Genomic DNA, 26,942 nt, shown 5'->3' with positions numbered 1-26,942 from the left:
ATGAAGTTTTTCAGCACGACAGGGTTGGGATTCGAGGGCACATACTGCCGCACAGGACAGTGCCCTGAAAACCGAATAATTTGCCCGTCTATGCACACTTCCAAAGAACGAGGCAGCTGCAAACATGCGCGTCTGAAATATTAGATGATTGGCCTAACTAAAAAAAGCCTATTCTGCTCCTTTTCTTCTTGAGTTAAGGCCAGCTTGTCGACGAAGTGCAAGTAGTTCCGGAGCGTGCGATACCAGCACAATTGTACTCTTGGGAACTTCAGTACGCCCATAGCAATATGGATCTCAACAAAAATCCTCAGTTCTCTTGAATTTGTTTCGACAGATTTACCTCTTTCTTGCACAGGATACAGATTGGTCTGATATGCACACTCCTCCCAGAAATCCTGCTGAAAGTATTTCAGGAAATAGTTCAAAGGTGTGATCCGCTCGTTGACATCCCCCGTAACCAGTGGCGTAGCCAGAAATTTCGTTGAGGGGGGGGGTCTCACGTTGGAGCTCGGTCTGCTCCTTACAGAATTTGTCGAGGGATCAAATACATGAATAATGACTGCGTTTCCGTTACCAAACATGCTGCATACGAATCCTTGGACGCTACGCACTGTCAAAGCAAGTCAGTCAGTCAGTCGGTCGGTCGGTCGGTCAGTCGGTCAGAGAACTTTATTGAGGTCCTGGAGTGTTTTGCGCCGTTGGAGATCCCACGCAGGGAGCTCCTCGGGCCGAAACCGTAGGCGACGCCCAAGTCGGGACGGGAACGCGGTGACACTCCGCCAATTCTTGGGCCCTCTGGATGGCCTTGAGTTGGAGTTTGAGGTCCGGGCTTTTGAGGGCTTCTTCCCATTCGGGCTCACTGGAGAGGGGGCCCTTTGGTAACGCGGTACATTACCATAGCATGTGCGAGAGTGAGCAATAAATTCTGGGCAGTCTGGGCAATTTGCCGGGATGTTTGAGTTGTAGTGACTTAGTAGGCCTCGTGACGGATGCAAGTCCGTTTGCAGCATTCGAAACGCGGCAGCCTGCGCACGTAAAATATGTATTTCTTCATTAAAGATTATATTCGTATATACCAAAAAATTTTCTTTAAGCTTCCACGTTTTTTATCTATTTAATAAGTAAACAAAATATCACACGGACCTTAGAATATATAAGTTCGAAATCAGCAAAGCAGTGCATGCTGCTCATATGATAAATGTAAAGGCCGTGAAATGAACGAGTTGACAAATATTTTAATGAAACTCTGTAATTGAAGAACCTTGTTTACATTTTTGTACATATGCAACGGCCAGGGAAAAATCTCAATGACGCTGTCCTTCGTTTCAATGTATTGCGCAGGAGCAGCTGTTACCAGTTCTGGATTGTAATTGCACCGAAATTATAGTCGCAACAGCAGATTAAATATACAAAGCAGGAGTTCTGCAAAATATAAGTTGGAAATGCGCAGATACAATGGAATACACAAATGCGAAGATACAGCTTGATAAAGGGCAATAAAGTGCCACTGAAAACAAAGTTCAGTGCATGTATGTGCATGTATGTGTATGCATGTATGCATGTGTATGCATGTATGTGTGTGTATGCAGTGCATGTATGTGTATGCATGTGCAGTCCACAAAACCTCACAACAAGATATTTAAATATACTTATAAGCCTCCAATAAATCTGCGTGTCTAAGCAAAAATCAGTGTATAGAAGGAGTCTCAGCTAACTTTAGCCAGAGTTTAAAAATATGCCGATGCACCCTAAGGCGGCGCGACCAAATGCATGTTGCTTGCTTTTGTGTGAAGTGTGTCACGCCATTTTTTGCATTGCTTAATTAGATTTTTAGTCAAGATTAATTAACCAACTTCTGAAGTAACGAAGCTAGGATAAAATTCCAGTTAGAAAGTTGCAGAGTGGTTTGCGAAACGTACGAATAAACAGTTTCTGTCTTGGTATCCATCATGTATTAGTGTATTTCGTCTTACTCATGATGCCCGCGAAATACAAAACACTACTTGACATGCCCGCTTCCACGTCGAGATTGCACTGCTCCCAAACGTTCCGCGCTCAAACAGCCATAGGCGGGCTGCTGCTTAAAAGGCGACAGGGCAGCGACGTAGGCGTTGGCTGTGCGATTTACGCCAACGATGTGCTTGCTCCCCTCGCTACAGTTCGTTATAGCGATAAGCAAACGCAGAGGTCATCGCTTGTGCTTCCGAAAGCAACAAGTCCGTCACTTCGCACAGCTGTAAGAAAATGGAACATCCCTAAATAAAGAACTCAGTTTTCAGAAGGATGAAAATGGTAGAATAATAGTAGCACAAATGGCCAGACGCCGTCTTTCACTGAATTTACGTTCATTTTTCATGTGCTTTCCCAACAAGTGCTCGAAGAGGTGACCTTCTGCAGTGATACAACACCGGTATCTTCTGAGAAGGCTTGCTGTCGCTGCCTTGAGCGCCGTCGGTGAAATGTTGTGGCAGACTTCAATTTTCTTCTCCTGCAAGGCTTCTGGAGTCGTCATTGCCGTCGTGTATACGTGCTCCTTAATATAGCCCCACGAGAAAAAGTCAAGAGGGTTGAGGCCGGGTGACTTTGCCGGCCACAGGACAGGCCCGTTTCTCCCTATCCATTGCCCTCGGAAGCTAACATCAAGCCATACTCGTGCTTGACTGCAGATGTGGGCTGGAGCCCCGTCGCGCTGATACCACATTGCGTCAAGCCGGGCTAGTGGCATATTGCAGCAGAAGTCTTCAAGCATCCCTTTGAGGAACCAACCTACATACGTATTGCCGGTCAGAGTGTCGTTAAAAAAAACTGGGCCAATGACTGTGCTGCCACATATTCCGCACCAAGCGTTAAAGGACCACTGATATTGGTGGCGGGATATTTAGCCAGTAGGGATATTGCTCACTCCAATAGTGTGCGTTGTGGATATTTACTTGGCAATTTCGGGAAACGTTTGCCTCATCAGTCCAGAGTACCTTGGTGAGAAAGTCAGAATCCTGCTCCTCCTGAATTAAAATCCTATTCGCAAAGTCGAGTCTCTTTTGTAGATCCCTTGACTCCAGGCACTGATGCAACTGCAGATGAGAGGGGTGCAGTCGAGCTGTTTTAAAAATGCTCCAGGTAGTTCAGTTGGACACACCGAGCTGCGCGTGCTGCCGTGTGGATTAGCCGCCATGAAAGACAAAACGTTGGAGTGAACCTCATTATTTATGACTACCCGCCGTGGTTGCACAGTGGCTGTAGTGTTAGGCTGCTGAGCACGAAGTAGCGGGATCGAATCCCGGCCACGGCGGCCGCATTTCGATGGGGGCGAAATGCGAAAACACCCGTGTACATAGATTTCGGTGCACGTTAAGGAAACCCAGGTGGTCAAATTTTCCGGAGTCCTCCACTACGGCGTGCCTCATAATCAGAAAGTTGTTTTGGCACGTAAAACACCAGAATTAAATTCAATTATTTATGACTGCAGCTATTTGACTCTTTCTCGCGAAACTTCTGGTTTGCTTCAGCAACCCGTAGGTGTTGAATATTGTCATCCGTCTCGGTCGCGTACCTGGGTGCCAGCTTTGAAATATTCTTGCAGCCTGCCATCTCTTCCACTTGCAGCTCCTAGGGCAAGGATCATGTGTGCTTTTTCCTCGTTGGAATAAGGCATCACGAAATTGCTCGTGCTCTAACAGCCGATGCACGACAGTTTATCGCTGTCTGGAACTACCACTTACCACCACAACCACGTCCGTCAGTCGCTTTACGCAGCGCAAGCGATAACGGTTGCTAGCTTAAATCGAACAGCCAACGCTTGCGTCGCGGCCTTGTCGCTTTTTAAGTGGCAGCGCACCTATGGCTGTTTGTGCGCAGAATGCTTGGGAGTAGTGCAATCACGATGCGCAAGCGGGCATGTGTTGTCTTTTTTATTTCGCGGGCATCCCCAGCAAGCTGAAAAACAATAACACCTAATAGACGGAAATACAGAAATTGTTTATTGGAACGTAGTGCAAACTGCTCTGCAACATTCTAATTGAATTTTTTTCTAGCTTCGTTGCTTCAGAAATAGGTTAATTCATCTTGACTAATTATCTAACTAAACAAAATACAAAATTGCATGACACACTGCATGCAAAAGGGACCGACATGCATTTGGTCGCGTCGTCTGAAAGTGCATCGGCATATTTTTAAACTCTAGCTAAAGTTCGCTCAAACACCCAGTATAGTGGGTCAAACAATTCAAATTAACATGTTGCGCAATCATAAATTCACTGATCACAGAATCCTAAGGCCCCTCGCTCCGATGCACCGCGCGCGACGGAAGGCGGCGCGTTTCCTCTCGCTTTTCTCCTTTGCGCGCCCAAGACTGACCCACTATCGTCGGCTCATCCCCCCCCCCCTTCGCTTTCAGTCGCAGATAAAGCGTGCGGCGCGCGGTGACGATGTTATCGCCCTTGGACTTCATACAAAACATGACGGCGACGGCGACGACAGGAATACGCCTTGAGTGTCCATATAGTTGCTATCGCAATAATATATAGTAAGAGTATCCGGCAACTGAACAGTGCCATGGCCCATTCCTTTCCACAAAAGAAGTAACAAAATCGAACTTTCACCATGCGACGATTCGCTGCGCCTCATACTTTTTTTTCCTTCTGTGGGGCGGGGGCACCGAAAGGAAAAAATGCAAAGCAAAGGATGTTGGTCACAATCCAATGCCTAGTTTGGGCACCTAATGTGGCTACCGAAGTAATATCAAAGAACACGTGAGACGCTTGGTCCACAAAGAACCATATGCATGCTGCTCGTTATCCTCCACTGGCGAGACAAAAGACCTTCCGGAGAGGTTGCGATAACATCGAATTAAAGGTGGTGCCCTCAAGCGAACGCGTTGCAATCCGTCGATACCCCGCAGTGATGGCGGCGAGCGACCATTGCTTCTTTTTCTCGGCGGCTAGCCAGAACGTGACCAAAACTCTGTGAGGCCGAAATCCACTCGGCCAGAGAAAAACGATCGCGCACCGAAGTGCGCCGCGTAGTTCTCAGGACAACACGCGAAATACGTAAGACCTCTGGCTGGCTATGGCAGCCTGCGGTTAGTGAGAACAAGAAAATTGTAGAGGCTCAATGTGTCCTTGTGAATAAAAGACAAAGTAGAAAAAAGAAATAAGAACGCAGTTACCTTTGCTGGCTTTAGTGTCTTGACATGGATGCTTTGGCGGAGGTGAAATAATGTAGATATTCTTTTCTTTGACATGATGGCACAAATCAACCACCACCACGCTCCGTTTCATCGCACCTCGCTGCGTGCTTTGTCAACATGTCTTATAGTGTGTTGATTTGGCTTGTCTCGTTGTATGGTTCGATGTACGACTTCAGAGAAGTCACTGCACCTTTGGCGTCAAATGTTTATGACAACATTAAACCCTACAATGCACCTTTCGCATCAAAAGTTTATGTGATCTTTATACCTGTAAAGTTTCGGAATTGAAATACATGCTCGCCCTAGATTCCGCGGCATCCGCGAGATGCCGCGACGAGCCCGCTCACCAACAAAACGCCCTTGAAACTTTGCGCTCGAATGGGCCTCTTTGCGTCATGTGACTTCAGGTGCATTGGCGTTGCCACGAAATCCAGCCCGAGTTCACAAAGCCGAAATGTCTTTTTGAGCGTGAAAAGTACATTCTAGACAAAATCCAGAGTGATTTCCGGCGCCGGGGGTTGTTTAGGTCGGCGGTGCTTGACAGCACGAGAAAATTTCGGGGGGGGGGCTTGACACCAGCTTTGATTGCCGTTGAAATCAGTGGAGGAGCTACGAAGAGTTCTGTAGTTATTTGATGATCCCACACTCGTAGATTCTGTTGTACGTTTTTATTTTGTATTCTAAATGAAACTGCAACGTCCAGTATGTGTGTTTTTGTTTGTTTTTCATTTGTTTGTTTTCTTTTTTTTTCAGCCAGACCCTCATCGGGCAAGACCTTCACTTCGGTCGCACCAGCAACCATTTTACTCGTTATCACGTTGGGAATCGCAGTTGCCTTCATCTCTAGGAGGTATTCTATCTTGATCTGGTTGATGTTTACTTGAAACAAACGCACGATGCAATATTTTAGTAATGTACTCAAGGACCGTTATGACACGAAGAATACCGTAGAGTTTCCAATAAAAATTACCATAGAGAACCCTGGAGGCGCGTAGTTCTACAGGAGCCAAGAGAGTCCAGGTTGAGCAATCATCGAAATTATGGGCACCGTATACGCGTGGATTTGTCTAAACCTCCTGATTCTGGCTTCAAACAGCATGACGACTTAACAGATTGACCATTTTCAAAAATTATTGCGTTACAAATGTGCTATAATTTGCGTGTGTATAGGCACTTGCATCGCTGTGTTAATAAAACTGCGGTATATTGGATATTTACAAAAATAAAGGTTAAACACTTATCTTACGATTGTAGGTAATCACGAGAAGAAAGGGGGGTTAACCGAGGGGCCGGATTTTTATTAGTCATATCATAAGAAGCCAACAAACACTGATACCAAGGACAACATAGGGGAAATTACTTGTGCTTAGTAAATGAAATAAAGAAACGATAAATTAATGGAAATTAAAGTGGATGAAAAAACAACTTGCCGCAGGTGGGAACCGAACCCACAGTATAACACGAGTATAACACATGCACATGCACTATTACGCGTTCTCGTTGTAGTTGAACAGTTCCCATGCCACAGTTTCGCTCTAGTAATTTTCGCAGTAAACTCTACACAGAGTTCCGTTATCGATTTACGTTGTACAGAAGACGTGTGCTAACTTTTCAAATTACGCTTGTAATTGGATTGTAACCCGCAGTGTAAGAAACTGTATTGTGATACAAATGTGTTTACGTCGTTGAAAGCATACACGTACTCGCCAAAAAAAATTAACTCCTTGCCTTTAATGAAAAGCTGCTCACATAAACTCAACGCAGCGACATTCCGGTGCTAATAATCTGAACAATGAAAGCAATGAGATATCATTGGTGCCACATTTCTGTTTGTAAGTAAGCCTCGATGTTGGTTAAAAACTGAAACCCAACCTCTCAGTCGGACTCTTTCAGTCGAATAATCGTATTTGTGCATTTAGGAACGACGAAAAATCCAAACGGCATGATTTCGTACGTGAACTTCGAAGACGAATACACTGACCTAGTACGAAGAACAATTACCTTTAATGTCACGTGGCCGGCAGCCTGCTTGAGTGGGCACACGTTCATCAAGGGTATCAAATTCGTCCAGACCTGAACTTAAGTCCAGCTGCAGCGAGAGTGTCCACTCGACCACTTGTCCACGCCGCTGGGCTGACGTGCAGCACTCTTGGGTGACACTTGATTTTCGATCGACACGCTTACGGGCGCCGCCATGGTTGTAACTGTGGCCGTGAGATTGACGATCAGTCTGTGGTTCCCTTCCTTCCTGTTGAGCTAGCTATTCTACGACGCCGGTGCGGACTTGCCTGGGTCCTTGCTTTTGTTACCTCAACATATTAACCGTAACGAAAAAAAAATGTGGCGATTTGAGCATTAACCGATCACTTAAAAGCGTTATTTATAGCAATCTCCCTGCCCTACATATAATGTTTCATTCAACAGTTTCAACGCGCTGCTATGAGCAAAGATTTGCGCGTATCAAGAGGGCCCATTCAGCGTGGCCATCTTACGATAGCGAGAAAACACAGAACCTGAAAAAGGCTATAATCGCAGCATACAGTAATTTCCGTATCTTCTATAATGGAATGACGCTTTCCTTCTCCTATTCCTTTGACACCTTGTAAAGGCAAGGAAACAGAAGAACTGCTCGTACCACCGTCTGCCTATTTAAGTCCGGTGCTACGCCGAGGTTTTTCCCAGCGATCTCCAGTTACCCTCGTGTTGCGACAGTTGACTCGTCGAGATCAGCTAACCTCGCCCACCAGGTCACCTATCTTCTGCGTATGACACTTTTCTATGCAGGCTGTTTCTTGGTGGCAAACGGGAGGAAGCGGAACGCGATGCCGAGATACCGTGGAACCAGAACCGTGACCGCCATGGCATTCGGCCGAAGAGCGCGACTATGTCTCGGCCACGATCGTTCGTGCCGTCGCCTTCCGTAAGGAGGCGACTGCGGGCCTTGTGGGAGAACGGCGAGTGGAGCCGCTCGGAGGAGCCTCCCCTCCCCCGCATCATCCGCATACCGCCTGACCGCTGGCAGCAAACCTCTTCGAGCCCCCGTAAAGGGGGCTCACCGGCGCCTTCGACGAGCGCCAAGACCAGTGCGGCAACGCGGGCGTCTGGCAGTGACAAGACGTCACCCGGGGCTCCCTGCGAGAAGTCGCCCCTGGTTCAGGGGCCGCCACTGCAGGAGCCGCCGCCGCTTTCCGCAGCATGGCTCGCGCAGAAGCTGCTCGCTTCGAACTTGCACAACGCCTGGGCCGATGACGACGATGGCATCGTCGTACGCGTCCAGCGGGAAGACAAGAAAGCGTCGGCGATGGCAACGTCGCAGGCGCACCCTCCGCAGAGACGTAACCACCGCTCAGACGTAGGCGTCCTACGGGAAGATCAGAAAGTGTCGCCGACGGCTACGTCGCAGTCGAAGCCCCCGCAGGGACGTGACGAGCGTTCACTCCTCCCGCCCTCCGACAGCAGTTCCAAGACCCGCGCGACACTTCGAGAAGGCGAGGGTCCCGACGAAGGCGGCGGCAGCAGTTCGTCACTGCCCATCGAGTGGGACACGACATTGGCGACCCGTCGTGGAAATTCTCTTGAGTGCAATTTGCCTGCGGCGTCGGCCACTGACCCAGAGACTAGAGACAGCGATGAACCCGCAAATGACGTCCCCTTCGAGATTACCCCATCGTTGCTGCCTTTTCACCCGTCCAGGGACGTCGAGAAGGCCTCTTCGCCGCCGCGATACTCCCTGCAGCCTGCGTCCGTACCGATCCCGAAGAACGCCGATGACGCCACCCTCGCCGAGCGGAGCTGTGTCAGGTTGGGCTCGCTGAAGGCAGAGACGCGGTGGCTTTCGAAAAGCGTGGGGCCCCCCTTCTCACGAGCGCGCTTGGCATTGGCCAGACCACAGCAGCGGCACAAGTCGGCACCTCCGTTAGGGGCATCGAACGCGTCTCCCGTGGCGCTGGGCGACCGCGATATCTCCGGGCAAGAGAGGTACGTCATGTATATGTGCGCGAACGTTCTTACACCGGCTACCGCCGACAAACGTGGTCGAAATTCGCAATTAAAAAGTAGAGCGCGAGGAGACGCAAGTTAATGAGGACAGGGTGGCATGCACGGTGTAACTTGTCCTTTTAATGCGGGCGCATTCTACAGGACGGGCAATGCTACAGCAGTGCTCCGCAGATTGGAGATGTATATCTCCAACCGCGTGCATAGCGCACTCATCCGGGCTCACCCGTGTTTTATTATCCGCGCGCCCCCAGCTGAGGAGTAGCACTGTCGGTTCGGACAGTGCTTAAGTGTGTTGTCGCCGGCGATCTGCAAAGCGCTTGTCTTGGATAAGTTTGTGGTTCAAGACTTGCGTCGCTGATGCTTGGCCAAACAGAGGTACATACAGGAATTGCATGTCCAAACCGAAGTGTAAGTGACGAGGAGGTCACCGAAGGATGCCGCCGAGCGACATCCTTGATCTCGAAGCGGCAAGGTTGCGCGGCGATGACGAAGCCCGCACGTTGGGAAGCGCCGAAAGTTGCAAAGCGTAGCCACGTAGAAAACGAGGCGGCTCAAGAACGTGCGCCAAGTGTTAGTGTGTACAGCATGGTGAATGAAATATGGCGTACACATCGCATGATGACTGTGTGTGTACTGGGGCGTGGCTCACGTGGCACTTCAGCGGACAATTTGCGCTACAATAGGTGCTATCTCAATATGGAACTTAGAAAGGAACCATAATCAATAGACAGGAGCTAAACACTGATCGGGACAAACAAATTCGAAAAAAAACATGCAAAGGAGTGAATGCTGTAGACACACCAATATTTAGGAGCACCATCTATGCTTTCCCGTCTCCCCCAATTTATAGCACCGGGGTACAGTGCGAAGGTTAAACGAGGACACAGACAAGACACGGATGACTGCTGTTAGCGGCCCCCTTCTTAAACGAGATTGCTATTTATTCGCTCTAGCCATTTGATTTACAAATACAACACGTCATTTACAACCTCCAACGCACCAGCTACCTGCTGCGCCGCGAACTATATGTACATAATTGTGGCGGCGAAAAAAGCACGCACACGACGTACGTGAAAGCAAGTTCTTGTAAACAGAGCGTGTATATATTATTAAAAGAACGTGTTTATATATATATATATATATATATATATATATATATATATATATATATATATATATATATATATATATATATATATATATTTGTGTGTGTGTGTGTGTGTGTGTGTGTGTGTGTGTGTGTGTGTGTGTGTGTGTGTGTGTGTGTGTGTGTTGCCGGATTTCGGCAAGTGAGAAAGTGAATAACACATTAAAAATTATATTCACTGGTTTTAGGTGTCAAAACCATTATATCATTTTGGGGCACGTCGTAATGGGGGACCCTAATTTGGACCACCTGGGGTTCTTTAACGTGCATCCAATGCACGGTACCACAGGTGTTCTTGCATTTCACCCCCGTCGAAATGCGACTGCCGCGGCCGGGATTTGATTCCATGCCCTGCGGCTTAGCAGCGCAACCCAAACGACACTACGCCGCCGTGGCGGCTATTACGTATACAAAAGTGTTTAGAACTGAACGCAACCTAATAACAATCCCAAACTGGTAGCGCCTAACGCCTCGGTCACATTGCGATTGGCATAGTGATTTAAAGTCCTTCAACGTACTGAAAGCTTCCACCCTGGTAAGCCATAATGAAGGACAATCCCGCATTTAAATTACGTCTATATAACGTCTAATGTGCTCTCGAAAATACATACGAGCTGGCGTTCTATCGGTATCGCAGTAGAAGCCAGCCATATGGGAGCGCCATGTACGATAGAGGTTAATGAGCATTATAAGGTCAAAGGGTGTTCCGTCTTCATTCTCTATTGCTAAATATCTGATGCGCCTGTGAATATTAAGAAAATTCTTTCTTTATTGTGCACTTTATTACCTCTGAGAAATAAACGTCTTCCCAGCATTGAAGAAAAACGAGATTTATTGTTTCTGCGTGAACGCCACTGCATTTAAAAACCTTGTTCTTCCGACAGAAAGCGTTTTTGTGCGTAATTTCAACAAAAACGGCTTCACACCTGGAGGAACCGGCACTCTTTTTACCTGTTTTAGTACGTTCTGACACTAGCCTCCACTATATTAGGCTCTGTACAGTGGGAGAGGAAGTACATTCCTTAATACGCCGTCATGCTGTTTTCTTCTTTTGACCGCAATGAGGTACTCAGACAAAAATCACTCTCAAGAAATGTACACTTCACACCACATTTTTAAATAACCTTCTGCCCGTCCGTCTGCCCGTCCATCCGTCTATCAGTCCGTCCGTCTATCTGTCTATCTGTCCGTCCGTCTATATGTCTGCATATCTGTCCGTCAGTCTGTCCTTCCGTCCGTCTGTCTGTCTTACTACGGAAACCTCAGACGACGGGGAGACTGAGCTGCAATCTTGCAGTCTAACTTACCAACTAACCTAACTTCGTATGACTCTGCGTTCTTCGTTCAGTCACGATCCTGCATCTTGCCACGGGATCTTCTTTTGTCAGAGTTCGAATCAATATCGTGAGTGAAATTGTACCTGACTGTACGATATTGCAAACGTAATTGATTAATGTACGAAGTCACCTGCGGCTTCAGAGCCACCTATCTAGCCGACGCTTTCGCTGCACCCTGTGCAGGAAGGTGCAGGGACAGATCCTCGCACCCGATGTCAGCAACCGGCTAGGCCTGGCCACCCCCTTCGCGGACATCAGCGAGGACCCTCTCTCGGACACCGCGTCCGTTGCGCTCTCTTTCCTTTCGCCGACATCGTCGCCCAGCAGCGATGTGACGCTGCCCAGGCCGGACATCGATAGCGCCATGATCAGGGCGGCGGACGCGGTAGAGACGGACGATGATGGCGTTGCCTCCAAAGATCTGGTCGGGCACCCTCACCTATTTGGTTCTTTTTCGTAAGAAATATTATAGCAGACGGCATTATTCTTTGCTTTCTTATCAACGATATATATTATCTCAAGAAAAGAACATTATAAACAACTCTTTCTTTTCTCGGATTAGATAAGACTTACTAATTTGTTGTCCTCGGATGCATGGACAGTCGGACCGTCGTATGGGAAGGCTTGCGCTGCCATCCAGGATTTTTGTAGGGTCATTGCGATTTAAGCTCCTCGACATTTACAATTTTCGTCCCATTGGTTTCTTCATGTCACATGCATTTATTAACTGTCATCCATATATTAATTCCAACCTACCTTATCCCCAATTTGGTCTAATTTTTTTTACATTTATTCGTATTTTATTTCGAAAGACCCGGTTCGGGTCCAATTCCCCTTAGTGGGTACGTACCACCAATTCCAAGTATCTACATCTGCAAGGCGGGAGACGCTCGACTGGTGGAGACGTTCGTGGCCTCGGCGTTGGAAGACGCATCCTTGAGCGACGGGGCGCCGCCCCCTCTGCCACTGAGTGGTGCGGATCGGGCGGCTCACGAGGAAGCGCGCGTCGCCATGATGGTCGAGGCACGGTGTGTTCGCGCCACCCCATCAAGACCTGGATCGTCAGCGCGCGGGTGGAAGGTTAACCCTTCGTCGCAGACTTCCCTGAAGCGCCTGTTCCCGATTGCTGCTCGGAGAGGTCGAAATGGTTTGTAGCCAATTCGTTTTCCTGCTCGAGTAACGGCGTCTATAGCAGCTCGAGCTTTGTGTGTTAGTCGTTGCAGCGTGACTACATGTATTAAAGCGAACAGCTTTCTTCGGGTCTTTCAGCTGTTTTCGTGGTTGGTGACAGTGCTTTCCCTCTTAGTGCAACGGGCACGTGCTCTTGTGCGGCCGAGTTGCGAGTCGTGTTCTTCACCGAACTACAGTACAGCTCTTTGAGAGGTAGATACGTCCTCTCGCACGAGAGCTTTCAGGCGTGTTAGGTTCTATTGCCTTTTACTCTGCCGCCCGGTTTGGCGTCAAGGTTAAGGAATGCGTTCATCGCCGAAGTCCGCTACGCGTCTCTTGTCGAGATGCGCTTTTTCGTCTTTCTGGCGTACCACAGCTTCACTTAGACTGAGTATCGCAGTGCGAGGGTGTCGCATTGTTTGAAAGCGAATGGACGAATGAGTGTAATCTTTTCGACGCGGTCTAAAAGATTTCCACCGCGTAACACCCACAAACAAACGGACTGACGGATCGGCTCTATCGCACGTTGACAGAAATGCTGTCTTTGTGCGTTTCTGACGACCAGTGATTGGGACAGCACGTTACCCGTCCTTACCTCCACATATAATTCGCACAATCACGAGACCGCTGGCTTTTCACCCTTAGCTTCTGTTCTACCGCCACCCATCTTTGCCCTTTGATACACTGCTTCCTTCCTCGACGAACATTCCCACTGAATATGCGCAAGACTCTTAGCCCGGGCTCACACGGCCTGCAAGATTTCCGGCTCCCGGCTCACTAAGTATCGGGCCGCGCGCAAGATTCAGTACGACAACCGACATCGGGGTGTCCGATTTTCTCACGGCTCCGTTGTCCTATGGAGACCACGTCGCCGCGTCGGCTTGTGTGAAAAGCTGCTGCCGCGCTACAAAGAGCCCTACAGGATATTGCGTCAGCTTGGTGATGTGAACTACGAGATCGCTCCGCTGGACTCGCGTGTCCCCACGGACGTTGTGCATGTGTCCCGGCTGGAGCCTTACTTTGCCGCGAGTTCACCTCCCTTATAGTTAGCGCCGAGACGGCATCTTTGCGGGCGGGGGTTATGTTACGGCGCAACAAAGAGTGGCACCCGTCAGAAAAACACGATTTGGCGTGTAGAGGTGCAATCGGTCTCGACAGCCACCTTGTTTGTGCATCGCTGATTTTCTTGTAGATCTCGTAAACATATCTTTATATGTGAATTCTGCAACGCAACAATATGAACTGATAAGCACACTCTGTATAAGTTATCCAGCTATTAAAAAACTAATCCACGGCTTGTCTACACTGCCTCTACTAGTTCCTAGCAAGCTCCAGCGAAATGATCCTTGTTCTTAACCGTATTGTTTCGAGCACAACGCACGGAGTTTCAACTCGCATCTGCGCGTTTCTTTTTAATTTCTTTTCATTGCAAGAGCAATTATATGGTCGTGTAAGTCAAATTTTTGCCGTCGTTGTTGCAGTCGCCGTGAGGCTCTGCTTATGTTTTGGTATATGCGTGCGACATGCTTATACGAGGGCGAATCAGAAAGTATTTGCCCCTTGTTCTTTAGCCAAAGTACGGCCGTAAATGCGAAGTAAACATGTTCATTCCCAGCGCTGGACCTTCCTTGGACCGGCCCGGCCTTATATGCCGGTAGCACCGCGGCACGGCGCTGCTGTCAGTTGTTGAAGCAGGCGGTTGTGCTTCGCACGTCCACGGCGTACGAGCAACGAAGCGTGATTCGTTTTCTATGGAGCAAAGAACAAACGCCCATATAAATCCACAGAAAAATGCAGCCCACGCATGATTAAAGGAGTCTCGCTGTGAGAAGTGTGAGGTGGTGGTGTTGAGAGTACGCATAAGGCCGTGAAATCTCGCATGACAATGAGCGTTCGGGGAAGCCGCGTGCGTCGCTGACAGACCACAAGGGTACCTCAAATTTACTTCTGCGATGGGAGAAATGTATGAACCGGTCTGGGGACTATGTGGAAAAAAAGTAGTAGAAAAGTAGTAGTACGTAGAATAATACGCATATTTGTAATTCCGGATCTGTACCTTATAATGGCTAATAAAAAAATAAGGGCAAATACTTTCTGATTCAACCTCGTACACACAGTTAATTGCAAATCTACGTACTATTCTACGTACATCACACTATTCCACAGCGAATCTCTACACTTCTACCGTCCAAGGAAACTTTCATGACCTTGTGGTAAGCAAAACATTTCCCATACGTGGGCCGAGCCCGAAGTTAGTGCAATACCGGCCCGACACGCGGCGGACGTGAAGCAGGCGTTAAGCAGTCTCCATACGTGGCCCGATCCCGAAGATAGTACAATGCCGGGCCGACTCGCGGCGGAGGTGAAGCAGGCGTTAAGCACTCCGCATACGTGGGCCGATCCCGACCCGGAGGTGAAGCAGGCGTTAAGCACTCCCCATAAGTGGGCAGATCCCGAAGATAGGGAAATGCTGGGCCGACCCGCCGCGGAGGTGCAGTTCGCCATTAAGGGCCGGCCTCACATGCACACCTTCGCTGGTCATCCTTCAGAGAGTGCAAGGGCACGGAGTTTTTTTTTTCATATAGTCCCAACACCAGTTCAGATATTAGTCCCATCGCAGCAGTAAATTTGAAATGCCCCTGTTATAGAATTCTTTCATCTGACTGTGGAACCACCGTCGGGCTGCTGTCTCTTGGCTTCATCGTTCCACGCGAATCGCTCTCCGGCCCGGAACTTCTTCAGCGGAACGAAAAGACACTTTTCCCATACGTGAGTTGCAGTTCCCTGTATATTTCGATGGGCGTTCGTCCCTTGCTCCATAGCAAACGAATCACAATTCGTTGCTTGTACGCCATGGACATGTGAAGCACAACCGCCATATTCAACAACTGACGGCAGCACCACGCCGTTGAGCTACTGGCAGGTAAAGCCAGTAGCTAAAGCCACTGGCAGGTAAAGCCAGCGTTGAGCTACTGGCAGGTAAAGGTATTCTTTGGCGGCTGCTGCTTACAGCGCGGCCGTGCGGGCGTCGTATCTCGAAAGCGATCTGCGACGTGGCCAAAGTGCGCGCCCGCGCGGGTCTCATCATCGAAGCGATCTACGATGTTTGCAGAGTGCGTGTAGTAACGGTAGTTTCGTATGCGCTGTTATTTCGACGTTCAGTCCGCTTTCAAGCGACAGATGCACGAAGGTCAATTCGATCACTGCTGCTGCCGGGATTCCTCACTCCAGCATTCTGACAGCGAGTTTCCGCGCTCATCAAGCGAGATGTGTTCACGTATACCGTGCTTGTTAATTTAATTAAAATACGTTGGTGGGCTAGTTGGTTTGAAGCCATAATAGAATGTGTAAGCGCGACTGAACAAGGATGCAGAAAGGAACAGGCACCCAGCTACAGCGCTGTCTCTGTGTGTCTGTTTCTTTCTACGTTCTCGTTTAGTCCGGCTTACATATTATGCTTTCGTTAATTTAGTTAGTGAGCAAATGTTTAATAACTATATCCTTACTTCGTATAGCTATCTGCTAATTTGCTATCGCAATCGGTGCTTTCCCTTACGGGTGAAACTACGACTTTTTTTTGTTAACGCTGCCGATGGGACTGCTTTTTACGTTTGTGGTGCAAAGCACATACTGCCGTCACACACCGCTTCCCCGGAAATAGAAAATGAGCAGTTCTGCGCGCTTCTACTTGGACAGGCTCTCGTAGTACGACACCGAACGGTCATACCAAGGAAGTGCAAGCGGACCACAGCTCGTCGTCCTCCACGGACATCGACAACCTGGCCGAGATGCTCACCAGCCTCAAGGTGAACCAGCCTTGGGACACCTGTATTACACCTTTTGTTGTTGTCCAGCAGCATGGACATATTGTATGACGGCCGCATGTGCCCGTTACAAGACGTGCACCCCTTCTGTAACTTTAGCAGACCACTAGCCGATTATCCGCCCTGCCCATTACGTGGCCTGCCCAAATCCGTTTTTTGCTCCTAATGTCAGAATATCAAGCTAATGCCGTTTGCTCTATCATCCACCCCGTTCTCTTCGGGTCTTGTAAGGTTACGCCTAACATTTTTTCGTTCTATCGCTCCGCTGCGCGATCCTTAAATTTCTCCCAAGTTTCTTGTTAACCCTTTCTGCCCCATATGTTAGCACCAGAACACTATAAATATTGCACACTTTTCTTTCAAGGACAGCCGCAAGCTGCCAATCATGATTGGGTAATGCCTGCCACATGCGCTCCAACGCATTTTTATTCTTCTGTCGAGGGAAGAGAAGCGCAGTCTAGGATGGCAGAGAACTAAGTCGTGTGATGAGAGAGAAAGACAGAGAATAAGCGTGAAGTAGTTCTTATATCTTCCCCCAAAGTGACTGGTTCCCTTAGTGCAGAAAATCGTTGGTGATCGCGGCTTCCCATGCCTGGTTCACCAGGATGCGCCGACCTTGCATTTCTAGAGCTGCGAGCGAAGCCTCTCACGGATCATCACGGTCCTCTTATGCTTCGCCCTCGTTTTCTCTGGTGCCCGCTTGGTTGTTAGATACTGGGTGCCGCAGACACTAGCCCGCCATGTGGCGGAAGGTGCAAGCTGTGAAATATAATGCTTTGCACTTAAGTTTTAGTGTGGAGGCGCCAAAGGGCGACTGTCTCTTCCCTGCTGAGTTGATGAAGCGATGGATATTCGCTTCTTTCTAGTTAGTAATGTTATAGGGTATCTAAAATGTTTCCTGGGGCTGTCCTCAGGCCTCGTCACCTTACGAGTCCCCTCTTGCAGGAAGGCCTGGCTTGTTTGACATCGGGCTGCGGTATGCGCCCCTTCGTTTCTCGCCAAGAGTTCAGGACGCGGGGTCCAGGCAACGAAGGTCTCTGAACGTTGCTTCTGTTTTGAGATATTTTGCATTGTTTTAAGCACAATCGTGGACATGAGACATTTCTGGGAGTTGCTGCATGCTGAGTTGGAGACGCTTAGTACGATGGTGGTGTTGGTGCGCGTTGATATAGCTGGCGCGACAGCCACTTCGTCGGCTATGGCGGGGCTTTGTGCTAGAATAGTAGCAGAGACTTTTCTTCTTGCTAGTTTGTGGAGCTTACTGCGTAGGCGGCGAGATTTCGGTACTTGGAGGTATCCGTATATCGTGTGTTTGGCTCTGCAGAGTATTTGTTGTGAAGCGCGCCTGTGCTTGCCTGTCTTCTTCATTCGTGGTGTGTGGGGTGCACGTTCTGCGGTAATAGGGCTATCGTGATGGAGTCTCTGATATGTGTCGGGATGCCGACTTTCCCGTCAGATGTTGCCGTGAGGTCTACTCTGTAGCCAAGACCTCGTAGGATAGTTGTGTCACTCAAGATTCATTTCAGCCATTCAATTTCACTGGTTTTATACGCTTCAGCGAGCTCCTCCTAAGTGTTGTGGAGGTCAAGTTTGAGGAGTCGTGTTGTGGACGCTGCGGCGGGAATCCTTAGAGTTGTTTTAATGTATTTGCGTAAGATAATCTTAAGCTTCTTTACTTGAGCACTTTTTGGGGCCAGCTAGGTAGTTCCGTAGACTATACGAGTGGTGAGGAGTGCTTGTAGAATTGTAGCGTGTCTTTTTTCTTGAGACCGTGCCGTTCATTGGCAATGCTTTTGATGAGATGCGTCACTTGGTTGAGCCATCTCTGCAGCTAGGGAGCTGCCGCAGTCCCTGATCCGACCTTGTGTATGACGAGACCGAGGTTACGTATGGAGTTCTCTTTCGTGAATTCATTTGCGTTTAGTGTAATGTTTGGGTCAGGCATCTCGCAGGCGGGTGGTCCGCCTCGGGTGCCCGCTTTGAATAGGAGTTCAGATTTCCCTGGGGCACAGTGTAGGCCGCGTATGCAGAGATATCGTTCGATGCGATCAACTGCTGTTTGCAAAATGTCCTGCTGCTTGCCGATGCTTGAGGCTCTTTTCCACAGTGTGATGTCGTCGGCGTAAAGGGCAGGATTTAGACCCTACATTTTCTTGAATTCTTCAGGCAGCTGCCTCATCGCTATGTAAAACAGGAGAAGCGAAATTACTGAGCCTTGGGGAGTGCCTTTGTCGGATAATTTGAATGTCGGATTTCTAGAGTTTACAAAATTTGCAGGCATGAGATGGAATCAGCTGGCGCAAACAAGCAGACGGGAACTGCTGCGAGAGGCCGTCGTCCTGCAGTGGACATTATTAAGATTATGATGATGATGATCTTTCAAGATACACAAAGAAGTATACAACTGTTTGTGCGGAAGGTACTGCAGGCAGCTTCACTAGCAATAGAAAAGCAAGCAGCTGTGATGAGCAATTGCTGTTGCCAGCGAGAGAGAGTGAGCGAGTAAGCACAAACTTTTTATAAGCAATACTACTAAACCTTTCCACGTGCCACCCCTTGGGTGAAACAAAATGAAGTGAAATGAAATTTAAATGTAGTGCTATAGCAATCAGAAATGGTGTAAGCCAATGTTGACATAGCGAAGAAAGAAGTCAGCTAGCCTTTCTTTCTTATTATCACGCAGTCTGACGGACATGCTGGCGTGTTGACGTGATGATGCAGGTCGCCCAGCTGTACAGCAGCCACCGCCGGGCCGAGCGTACGCTGCTACGCGAGTATTCTGTTGGCATGGTGAACAGGATTGCACCGGCTGCGGCACCCTCGCTTCCTACGCGAGCGGATTCTGCAAATGGACTGCGCTCCACACGATCGGCTTCGCACGCAGCAGCAGTGATCGACGCTCCAGCGCGTCTGGAAGACGCGTGTGAAGCCGAGCAAACAGCGCGTAATGTCGAAACGGGAGCAACACCTGCCGTACCTGCACGGTTTTCCGTGCCCGAGCCAGCTAAAGTGGTGGTTGCGGTGCCGGAGTTATCGCCGCTCACGGACTCCGGTAGAAAGGTGAGGCAATGCCTGACACTTATAGACCAGCAAGTTGCTGGGGAAGGGGGCGAACATCAATTCTGGCAAGGAGAATAGGCGTGATAGTATTTGGCAGGCACGTTCAAGTCATCAACGGCAACTCCCTAAGGTGACCCTATCTGCAGGGCCCGTTTGAAATTTTGGTTCTATATTGTAGAACTCGTAATGTGCCGTGCGGGCAACATTTTGAAGCAAGCAATGTCAAAGAACATTTAGTGCTAGCCGAGATACTATCGAAAGGAATGTTTCGAGGCCATAGTGCGAGGCGGCGAGCTGCCCTTAATCGTAGCGGGGGCTCTGTCTCCCATTGCCTTCACCAGCACCCTTGTAGGTGCTGGTCAAGGCAAGCACCAGCACCCTCTCCCATATGGTAGCCTAGGGCCCACATCACGTTTACGCCATGGCTTTAGCCTCTTTCTTTTTTTCCCCCCACTTGCGAAGCGATAGCATTTGCTATTGTGCGCTATGCATTTCACGGGAGTTCCAGAGTGTGCGCTGCTGCTGACTATTTGAGCGCTGCAGAGGCCTTTGGCATAGAAGCCCCACGCCTGTGACGTCATTTCTGCTGGCGGAGTGAGTGGATTCCGCGAGAACCGAGAAACACACGTGGGATTTCGTTTTAATTATTGGCTCCTGTCTGTGAGTACATCAGTGTACTACTTTGCAGATGCCAACCTCACTGTGCGACCTAACGCACCGCACTTTTTTGCTCACGCCGCATAAACCGGGTGAGGGGGTCAATTAAAAGCTGTAATGGGACGCGAATGTCGGGCTAAAAATCAGCAGAAGTTAATGACGGCGCAAAAAGAGATGTAACGGAGAGCTGTTCATGTAAAGATAAGGGGCAACAAGACGGTACTACGGAACAGAGACCAATGTATGCCGCCGATATCTTATTTTTAATTAAGAGGAAGAAAGTTGATTTCAGTGGAAGCTTTGTTTCGGGGCCTCCTATCTAAATACATGGGACAGGAGAATTAGTTTTTCGATGCAAACACTGCACCAAACTTTATGAAGTTAATTGCATTTGAAAAATAAAGACAGAATCTAGTGGCTGGTATAAGGGGATCTTAGATTTTGACCGCCGATGCGTTTATAAAAATTGTTGAAAAGCGCAAAATTTTTAGAGAACGACACTACCGAGTTTAAACTTTGTAACTCAACAATGAAAAGTTACATAAGAATGCTGTAAATTTCATCTAATAGTGTATTAAAAGATGGCAAAATCGATGTATGATACATGGCTCTTAAACTGACCACTAATGTGGGACTAGGGCTTTTGAAAAACCCTTGTAAACGTTGTAACAAATTCACGTATGATATATTAACAATGTACAAAATGTGTTCGCTTTTGGTGTTCTAACGGATGGAGTTTACAGAATGGCGATATCTGTTCTTCGTACAGACTAACGGATTTGTAAACTGCGTTGGTCTATATTTTCACAAAACGATCTTTGGCAATTCGTCTAAAAACATTCAACCCTTAAATCAAGATTTTGAACAGACATTAGAATGTAATTTCCTCTCTCATATTGAACCGTTTTCATTAAAATCGGTCCATGGTTTATCTCAGAAAGGCATTTCTACCTTTTTACATGTATTTGAATAGGTGTCGTCGGAGTCGGACCCGAGCTAAAGCTTCCTCTTAACCAAGCCGTGTGATTTGTGGAACCGGTAACCGATCGTCTGATAAACAACGGAAACTAAGCGCAGTTGAAAATGAAATAGAATCGGAGGAGTGATAAGGTGAGGAAATACGCAAGCGTAGGCCGGCGTCAGCAGTCGTAGTACGCGGGTAACTGACGATCGCTGAAGCGCACAAGGGCTGGTAATGATTATTCACAAATGACGCAGCGACTGTAAGCCTCCGCTGTATGGCTGCAGCTGAAAGCTTACAAAGCCCGGTGGCATTGACTCTGGTCCATAGAAGTTATTGCGCGTCCAGCAGCGTCACCTCGACTGTCTCACTTTTGAGGTGGACGTATCTTGCAGACAGAAATTCTGTGTTTTTGCGCGAAATTATAAGTGGCCTGTCATTGGAATCGGCGGAGCTAAGTTTAAAGTCAAGAAGGAGGCGAAAGCCAGAGGGAGATAGTGATAATGATCTAGGGAAAGGAAGGACGCTTGGTTCTGCAACCCCTCAGGGAGCACGGCGAAGCGTCATCAGGGGAGAGGGAATGGGTAGTGAAAGATGACAGAGAAAGAGGAAGGATGTGGCCTAATAGACTCCACTATGCGCGACAGGTGGCCGTCCTCAGTAAAGTTGCCAGCGTTGTAGCGGGCGCTTATAGGGTGTCTATTCCCGTGAAACTTATAAACTCCAGCAGGCTTCGCAGCGCAGGGAGCTGTGGACACACTGGGAACAGCAGGTCAGTCTCTGTGGCCGCTGGAAGGCCGTGGCGTCTGTAGGTGTTGATCACTGTGGAGCGTTCCTGCGCCAAGGATGAGCAAGCACAGAGAAGGTGCTCCAGAGTCTCGGGGTCCCCGCACCTCTTGCAGGCAGGCGACGTTGCGCGGCCCTTGGCGTACAGCCGGGCCGCAGTCCAGGTGCAGCCAGTCCGCAAGCGCAGGAGTGTGGAATGGTCTCTTCTGTAGAGGCCGTTCTCTGGAAGTGGCTTGGGAAAGCCAGAGGGAGGGATGCGCCTGGAGGTGCAGTGAATCGCGCGCCGGGGAACGCACGAAGGAGCGCGCTGAGCGCGCGGCGAAGAGACGCCACCTAGAGGATAGTCTAGGGGGCGTTGAGGGAAGCGAGTAAGGAGAACAGAGGCGAATCGTCGGGAAGGAGGACGGTAGGCGGAGGCGCAATGGTTTGCCCTCTCAATCTCGCATGCGCAAGGGAGGAAAGCGGGGAGGATGCGCGCCGTCTTCCCACTTGAAGGGGGGGGGGGATCATACTGAGGCGGCTGCTGCGTATGGCGCGGCCGCGCGAACAGTATCTTGAAAACCATCTGCGACGCGGACAGCCTAGGCGTCTAAGCGCACCGATCGATGGCTGATAGCTTCGTGTGTGCATATGCATACGCTTCCGCGTAACCCGCATTGGCGAAGTGAAACGTCACGAACTTTTTTATGCGAAGCATATTACTAGAGCTCAACCCAGCTCCTCAGGCGCGGCGGTGTCGCCTTCAATACCACGTGACACCGTGACGTCACGACAGAGGAGAAACGGGGCTCCAACTCGCGCCGTCGCTCGCGGCGTCGCGGCGGTATATAAGCAGCTACGCTTGCCTCTGCTAGACACTCACGAGGTGAGATGCCTCCTGGAGACAGAGCTGCTCGTTGGAATGAGAAGCGAAGGTTGAGGCGTGCTACAGAGACTGATGAAGAGCGGGAAGAACGTCTGGCCAAGCAACGTGCTCAGTATGCGGCTCGGCGACAAGTTACTTACCAAGTTTCGCCACCAATATGCTTCGCATCTGACTAGGCTTAACCAAGCTAAGCCTCAGCCAATTTTTTTATTTAGCTGCATACGTGAAAAATGGGGAATGGCACCTGTACCTTCTTTGCGGAAATGTGTAAATTGAACGAAATGTGACTAACTGAAATTTTACTTCATGTGTTGCTTTAGTCAAAGCGCACACCTCGAAGAACGAGAGGAACGCAGAGTTGAGCAAACTGAATTCAGTAATTTTGAATACAGCACACTTTATTGGCAAACTGCTGCGGTTAACACGTACAACAATCAGCGGCTGCATGTCACGAATAGATGTCCTACCGCAGGCTATACGGGCTGCTCGGACTGCTGCAAAGCAGTGATAGCCGAAGAGATGGCCACAACATAAGAAACGCAAGAAACCGCAATGACGGGGCGCGGAGATGGCCTGGAGAGGGAGAGGGAGGGAGGGGCAGTGATGGCGAGTATGGTTTCGAAACGGGTCGGTTGGTGTCGCTGCCGAACGCAGCACTTTAACCTGTTCGCTGCGAAATCGTTTAATGCTGAAATTAATAACTGGACCATTCCACATTGCCTTAGTTCTGCACATGCGCTTACGCAACACATCGCAAATGCCTAGCAGTAGCTGCACCTTTATACCTTGGCCTGAGTATAATAATAATAGTAGTAATATCAATAAGAATCATTAAAAAAGACGCATTTTCGCCCAAAGGCGAAGCATCCATTGCTATAGCAAATTAACGGACAGCCATACGAAGTGAGGATGGTACTTTTATCGGCCGTATCAACTTGTACACGTTCGCTTGCTAACTAAATTGATAAGCATGGTGTCAGCGCGCACAGCAAATATGAACACATAACACTCGCTGACTGCGGACACTCGCTGTCAAAGCGCTGGCGTGAGGACACGCGCAGCAGCAGCGAGCGAAGTGACATTCGTGCTGTATATCGCGTCAACGCAAAGCGAGCGCCGAGAACACGCAGTACGCCCAAAGCTACGAGCCGCCGACGAGCCCTTAATAAGGAGCAGTGGGAGGTACTGCTCGCCAGCTCTGATCCAGGAGAGCTACTAGCCCTCATCCAACCGGTCCGGCGGGCAGCAAAGGCCAGCGGAGCCCTGGACTGAGGGCCCCGACCACATCGACTCCGACATCTTTCGGCAAAAAAAGTTTAATGAATGAATGAATGCGCCGACTGTGGCTCCAACTTAGATCGCTCTCAAGATACGCACATGCGCAGTTGCAGCCGGAGAGAACACCGCCCTCCTCCCCTCCCCCCGGCGCCTCGCAAAGTTGGGTGCCACGCGCGGGAGAGAACAACGGCGCGCTTTCTCTTCGCATTCGTCCCTTCCGCGCGGGCGAGATTGAGCCGCTACAGTCGGCTCCACTCGCACGCTTTCAATCGCGCACAGAGCGTACGGGCGGTGTTATCGCCCTTGGACTTTATAACAAAACCTCACAGCGACGCCCACGCCAACGCCGACGGGAGAAATGCGCTTGGAGTGTCCATATAATTGCGATCACCATAAAGTCCCAGGACACCTAAGTACTTCTTATGACTTAAAAGCACTTCTTGTTGGGCTTGTTGGTAGCTATTCATTATAAAATATGAAGACGCCAATAAACAGACACACACAAGAGAAGAAAACGGGAAACTTCTTATGAGTTGTGAATGCCAAAGCAATAATGTCCAATCGAACGCCGTTGAGTGGTCCTTCGAAGTGTTGAACTCCCCGTGGGCAAGCAAGTGCGTTGAGACGCTTTTCCACCGCTTCCTAGATAGTACAAGGCTGCTGTACTTCGTTCCGTGACGTCATGCTACCTTGCGCGACTGCTACAGGATCTAATAGGGGCGCTCCCGAGTAAGCCGCGGTGATTTTGACGGTACAGCTTTCGTCACGTCGGGCTTGGCAATATATATATTTTTGGTCCAAATAGCATGACGTCATAAAGCGCAGCGCACAGTCCTGCTCTCTAGGAAGCGCTGGTTTAGCCCAGTCCGTAAGACATTCGGCTTCCTAGCATGGGGTCGTAATTTCGAAACTCGCTAGCACCAACGTTTTTTTTTTTCTTTCAAATTCTGTTGCGATAGCAATTACATGGACACTCCAGGTGCATTTCTGCCATTGGCGTCGCCGTAAGGTTCCGTACGAGTGAAAGCGTGACAGGGTGAGCCGGCCAAGGCGGTTCAATCTCGCGTACGCGAGCGAGGAATACTGCTCGGATACTAGAGAGTTTTAGCCCAGCGGGTTTACGGCCAGCGGAGCGGAGCGGGCGAGCGGAGACGCGACTGCGCATGCGCACCACGCTGAGACGGCCAGCGGTTTTACGGAGCAGCGTTTACGCCCGCTGGAAAGCACTCCCCAGCGGAGGGTATACGCAGCGCGCGAGCGTGCGTAAGGGCGCGCGGGCGTGTATGGGAAATGCAAGACGGCAGCCGCGAACATGAACGCCGGCAGTTCTGCAACGAAGACTGCGACTGCCGCGCTGACCCGTACATTAGTACTCAGTACATTATTAACAAATAATGCACTGAGAACATGTAATGTATTTTTATTCAACATTTCTTGCATAATAAATGCAAAAGTAATTCAATTTCATTTCTCAGTAACTCCTATTCGAACCACTAGGTGGGGCAGCAGAGCGCCCCGCTCTTTACTCCGCTCGAGCGGGTGATCCGCTGGGCTAAAATTCTTTTTTCGCGAGCCGCTCCGCTGGCGCAACGGTGGAGACCGCTCCGCTCCGCTGGCCGTAAACCCGCTGGGCTAAAACTCTCTACTTACGCTCTCCTGTGGCGCGCGAGGCAGGGGGTTGAGGCAAGGGAGGAGGGACGTTCTTCTCCGGCTGGCTGTTAAGGTGTCTCGATGTCCTCCTCGACCGCCGCTCCGTACAGAGTGGAGACAAGCGCGGCGTCTACTGCGGTGTTGGCCACGGGAATCACGGACGCCGTAGTAGACCCCTTCGGCAGACGCAGTAGGCACGCGTTGCCGGCGCTCGTGTGTCTTGAAAGCGATCTGCGATGTTTGCAGAGTGGGCGTAGTGCCAGTAGCTTCGTACGCGCTGTACTTTCGACGTTTCGTTCACGTAGAAGCCAGAGATGCATGAAGTTCGACTCGCTTTGTGCTGCCGCGATTGCACACTCCATAATTTTGACGGTGAGTTTCCATGCTCATCGAGCGAGATGTGTTCATGTTTACCTTTGCGCGCGTGACACCGTGCTGGTTAATTCAGTAAAAACACGGTAGCGGGCTAGTTGGTTTGAATTCATGATAGAATGCATAAGCGCGAATGAACAAGGACGTAGAAAGAATCAGACACATAAGGACAGCGCTGTCTCTGTGTTGAGTCATGAGATGTGTTCATGTTTACCTTCGCGCGCGTGAGAACGCGTGCTGGTTAATTCAGTAAAAACACGGTAGCGGGCTAGTTGGTTTGAATTCATGATAGAATGCATAAGCGCGACTGAACAAGGACGTAGAAAGAATCAGACACATAAGGACAGCGCTGTCTCTGTGTTGAGTCATGAGATGTGTTCATGTTTACCTTCGCGCGCGTGAGAACGCGTGCTGGTTAATTCAGTTAAAACACCGTAGCGGGCTAGTTGGTTTGAATTCATGATATAATGCATAAGCGCGACTGAACAAGGACGTAGAAAGAATCAGACACATAAGGACAGCGCTGTCTCTGTGTTGAGTCATGCTTACACATACATTCCATCATTGTTAATTCAGTTAGTAAGCGAATGTTTACAAGTTTATACGACCGATAAAACAACTATCGTTACTTCGCACAGATATCTACTAATT

At 49.3% G+C, this 26,942-nt stretch overlaps 1 protein-coding gene across 2 annotated transcripts in view; it reads left to right on the top strand.

The window, feature by feature from the left end:
* LOC135919468 (streptococcal hemagglutinin-like) overlaps positions 1-26,942 on the top strand; it is a 38,619-nt gene that overhangs the window by 4,943 nt on the left and 6,734 nt on the right. For both annotated transcript variants that reach the window (XM_065453304.2, XM_065453303.2), the window contains 6 exons: positions 5,939-6,035; positions 7,970-9,163; positions 11,852-12,092; positions 12,548-12,815; positions 16,535-16,644; positions 19,384-19,722. In XM_065453304.2, coding sequence (XP_065309376.2) covers positions 5,939-6,035; positions 7,970-9,163; positions 11,852-12,092; positions 12,548-12,815; positions 16,535-16,644; positions 19,384-19,722 — 2,249 coding nt within the window. The remainder of the gene's footprint in view (positions 1-5,938; positions 6,036-7,969; positions 9,164-11,851; positions 12,093-12,547; positions 12,816-16,534; positions 16,645-19,383; positions 19,723-26,942) is intronic.

The sequence above is a fragment of the Dermacentor albipictus genome, chromosome 3 (genome assembly GCF_038994185.2).
Source record: "Dermacentor albipictus isolate Rhodes 1998 colony chromosome 3, USDA_Dalb.pri_finalv2, whole genome shotgun sequence".
Classification (NCBI taxonomy): domain Eukaryota; kingdom Metazoa; phylum Arthropoda; class Arachnida; order Ixodida; family Ixodidae; genus Dermacentor; species Dermacentor albipictus.
This window is presented reverse-complemented; position numbering and strand designations above follow the sequence as displayed.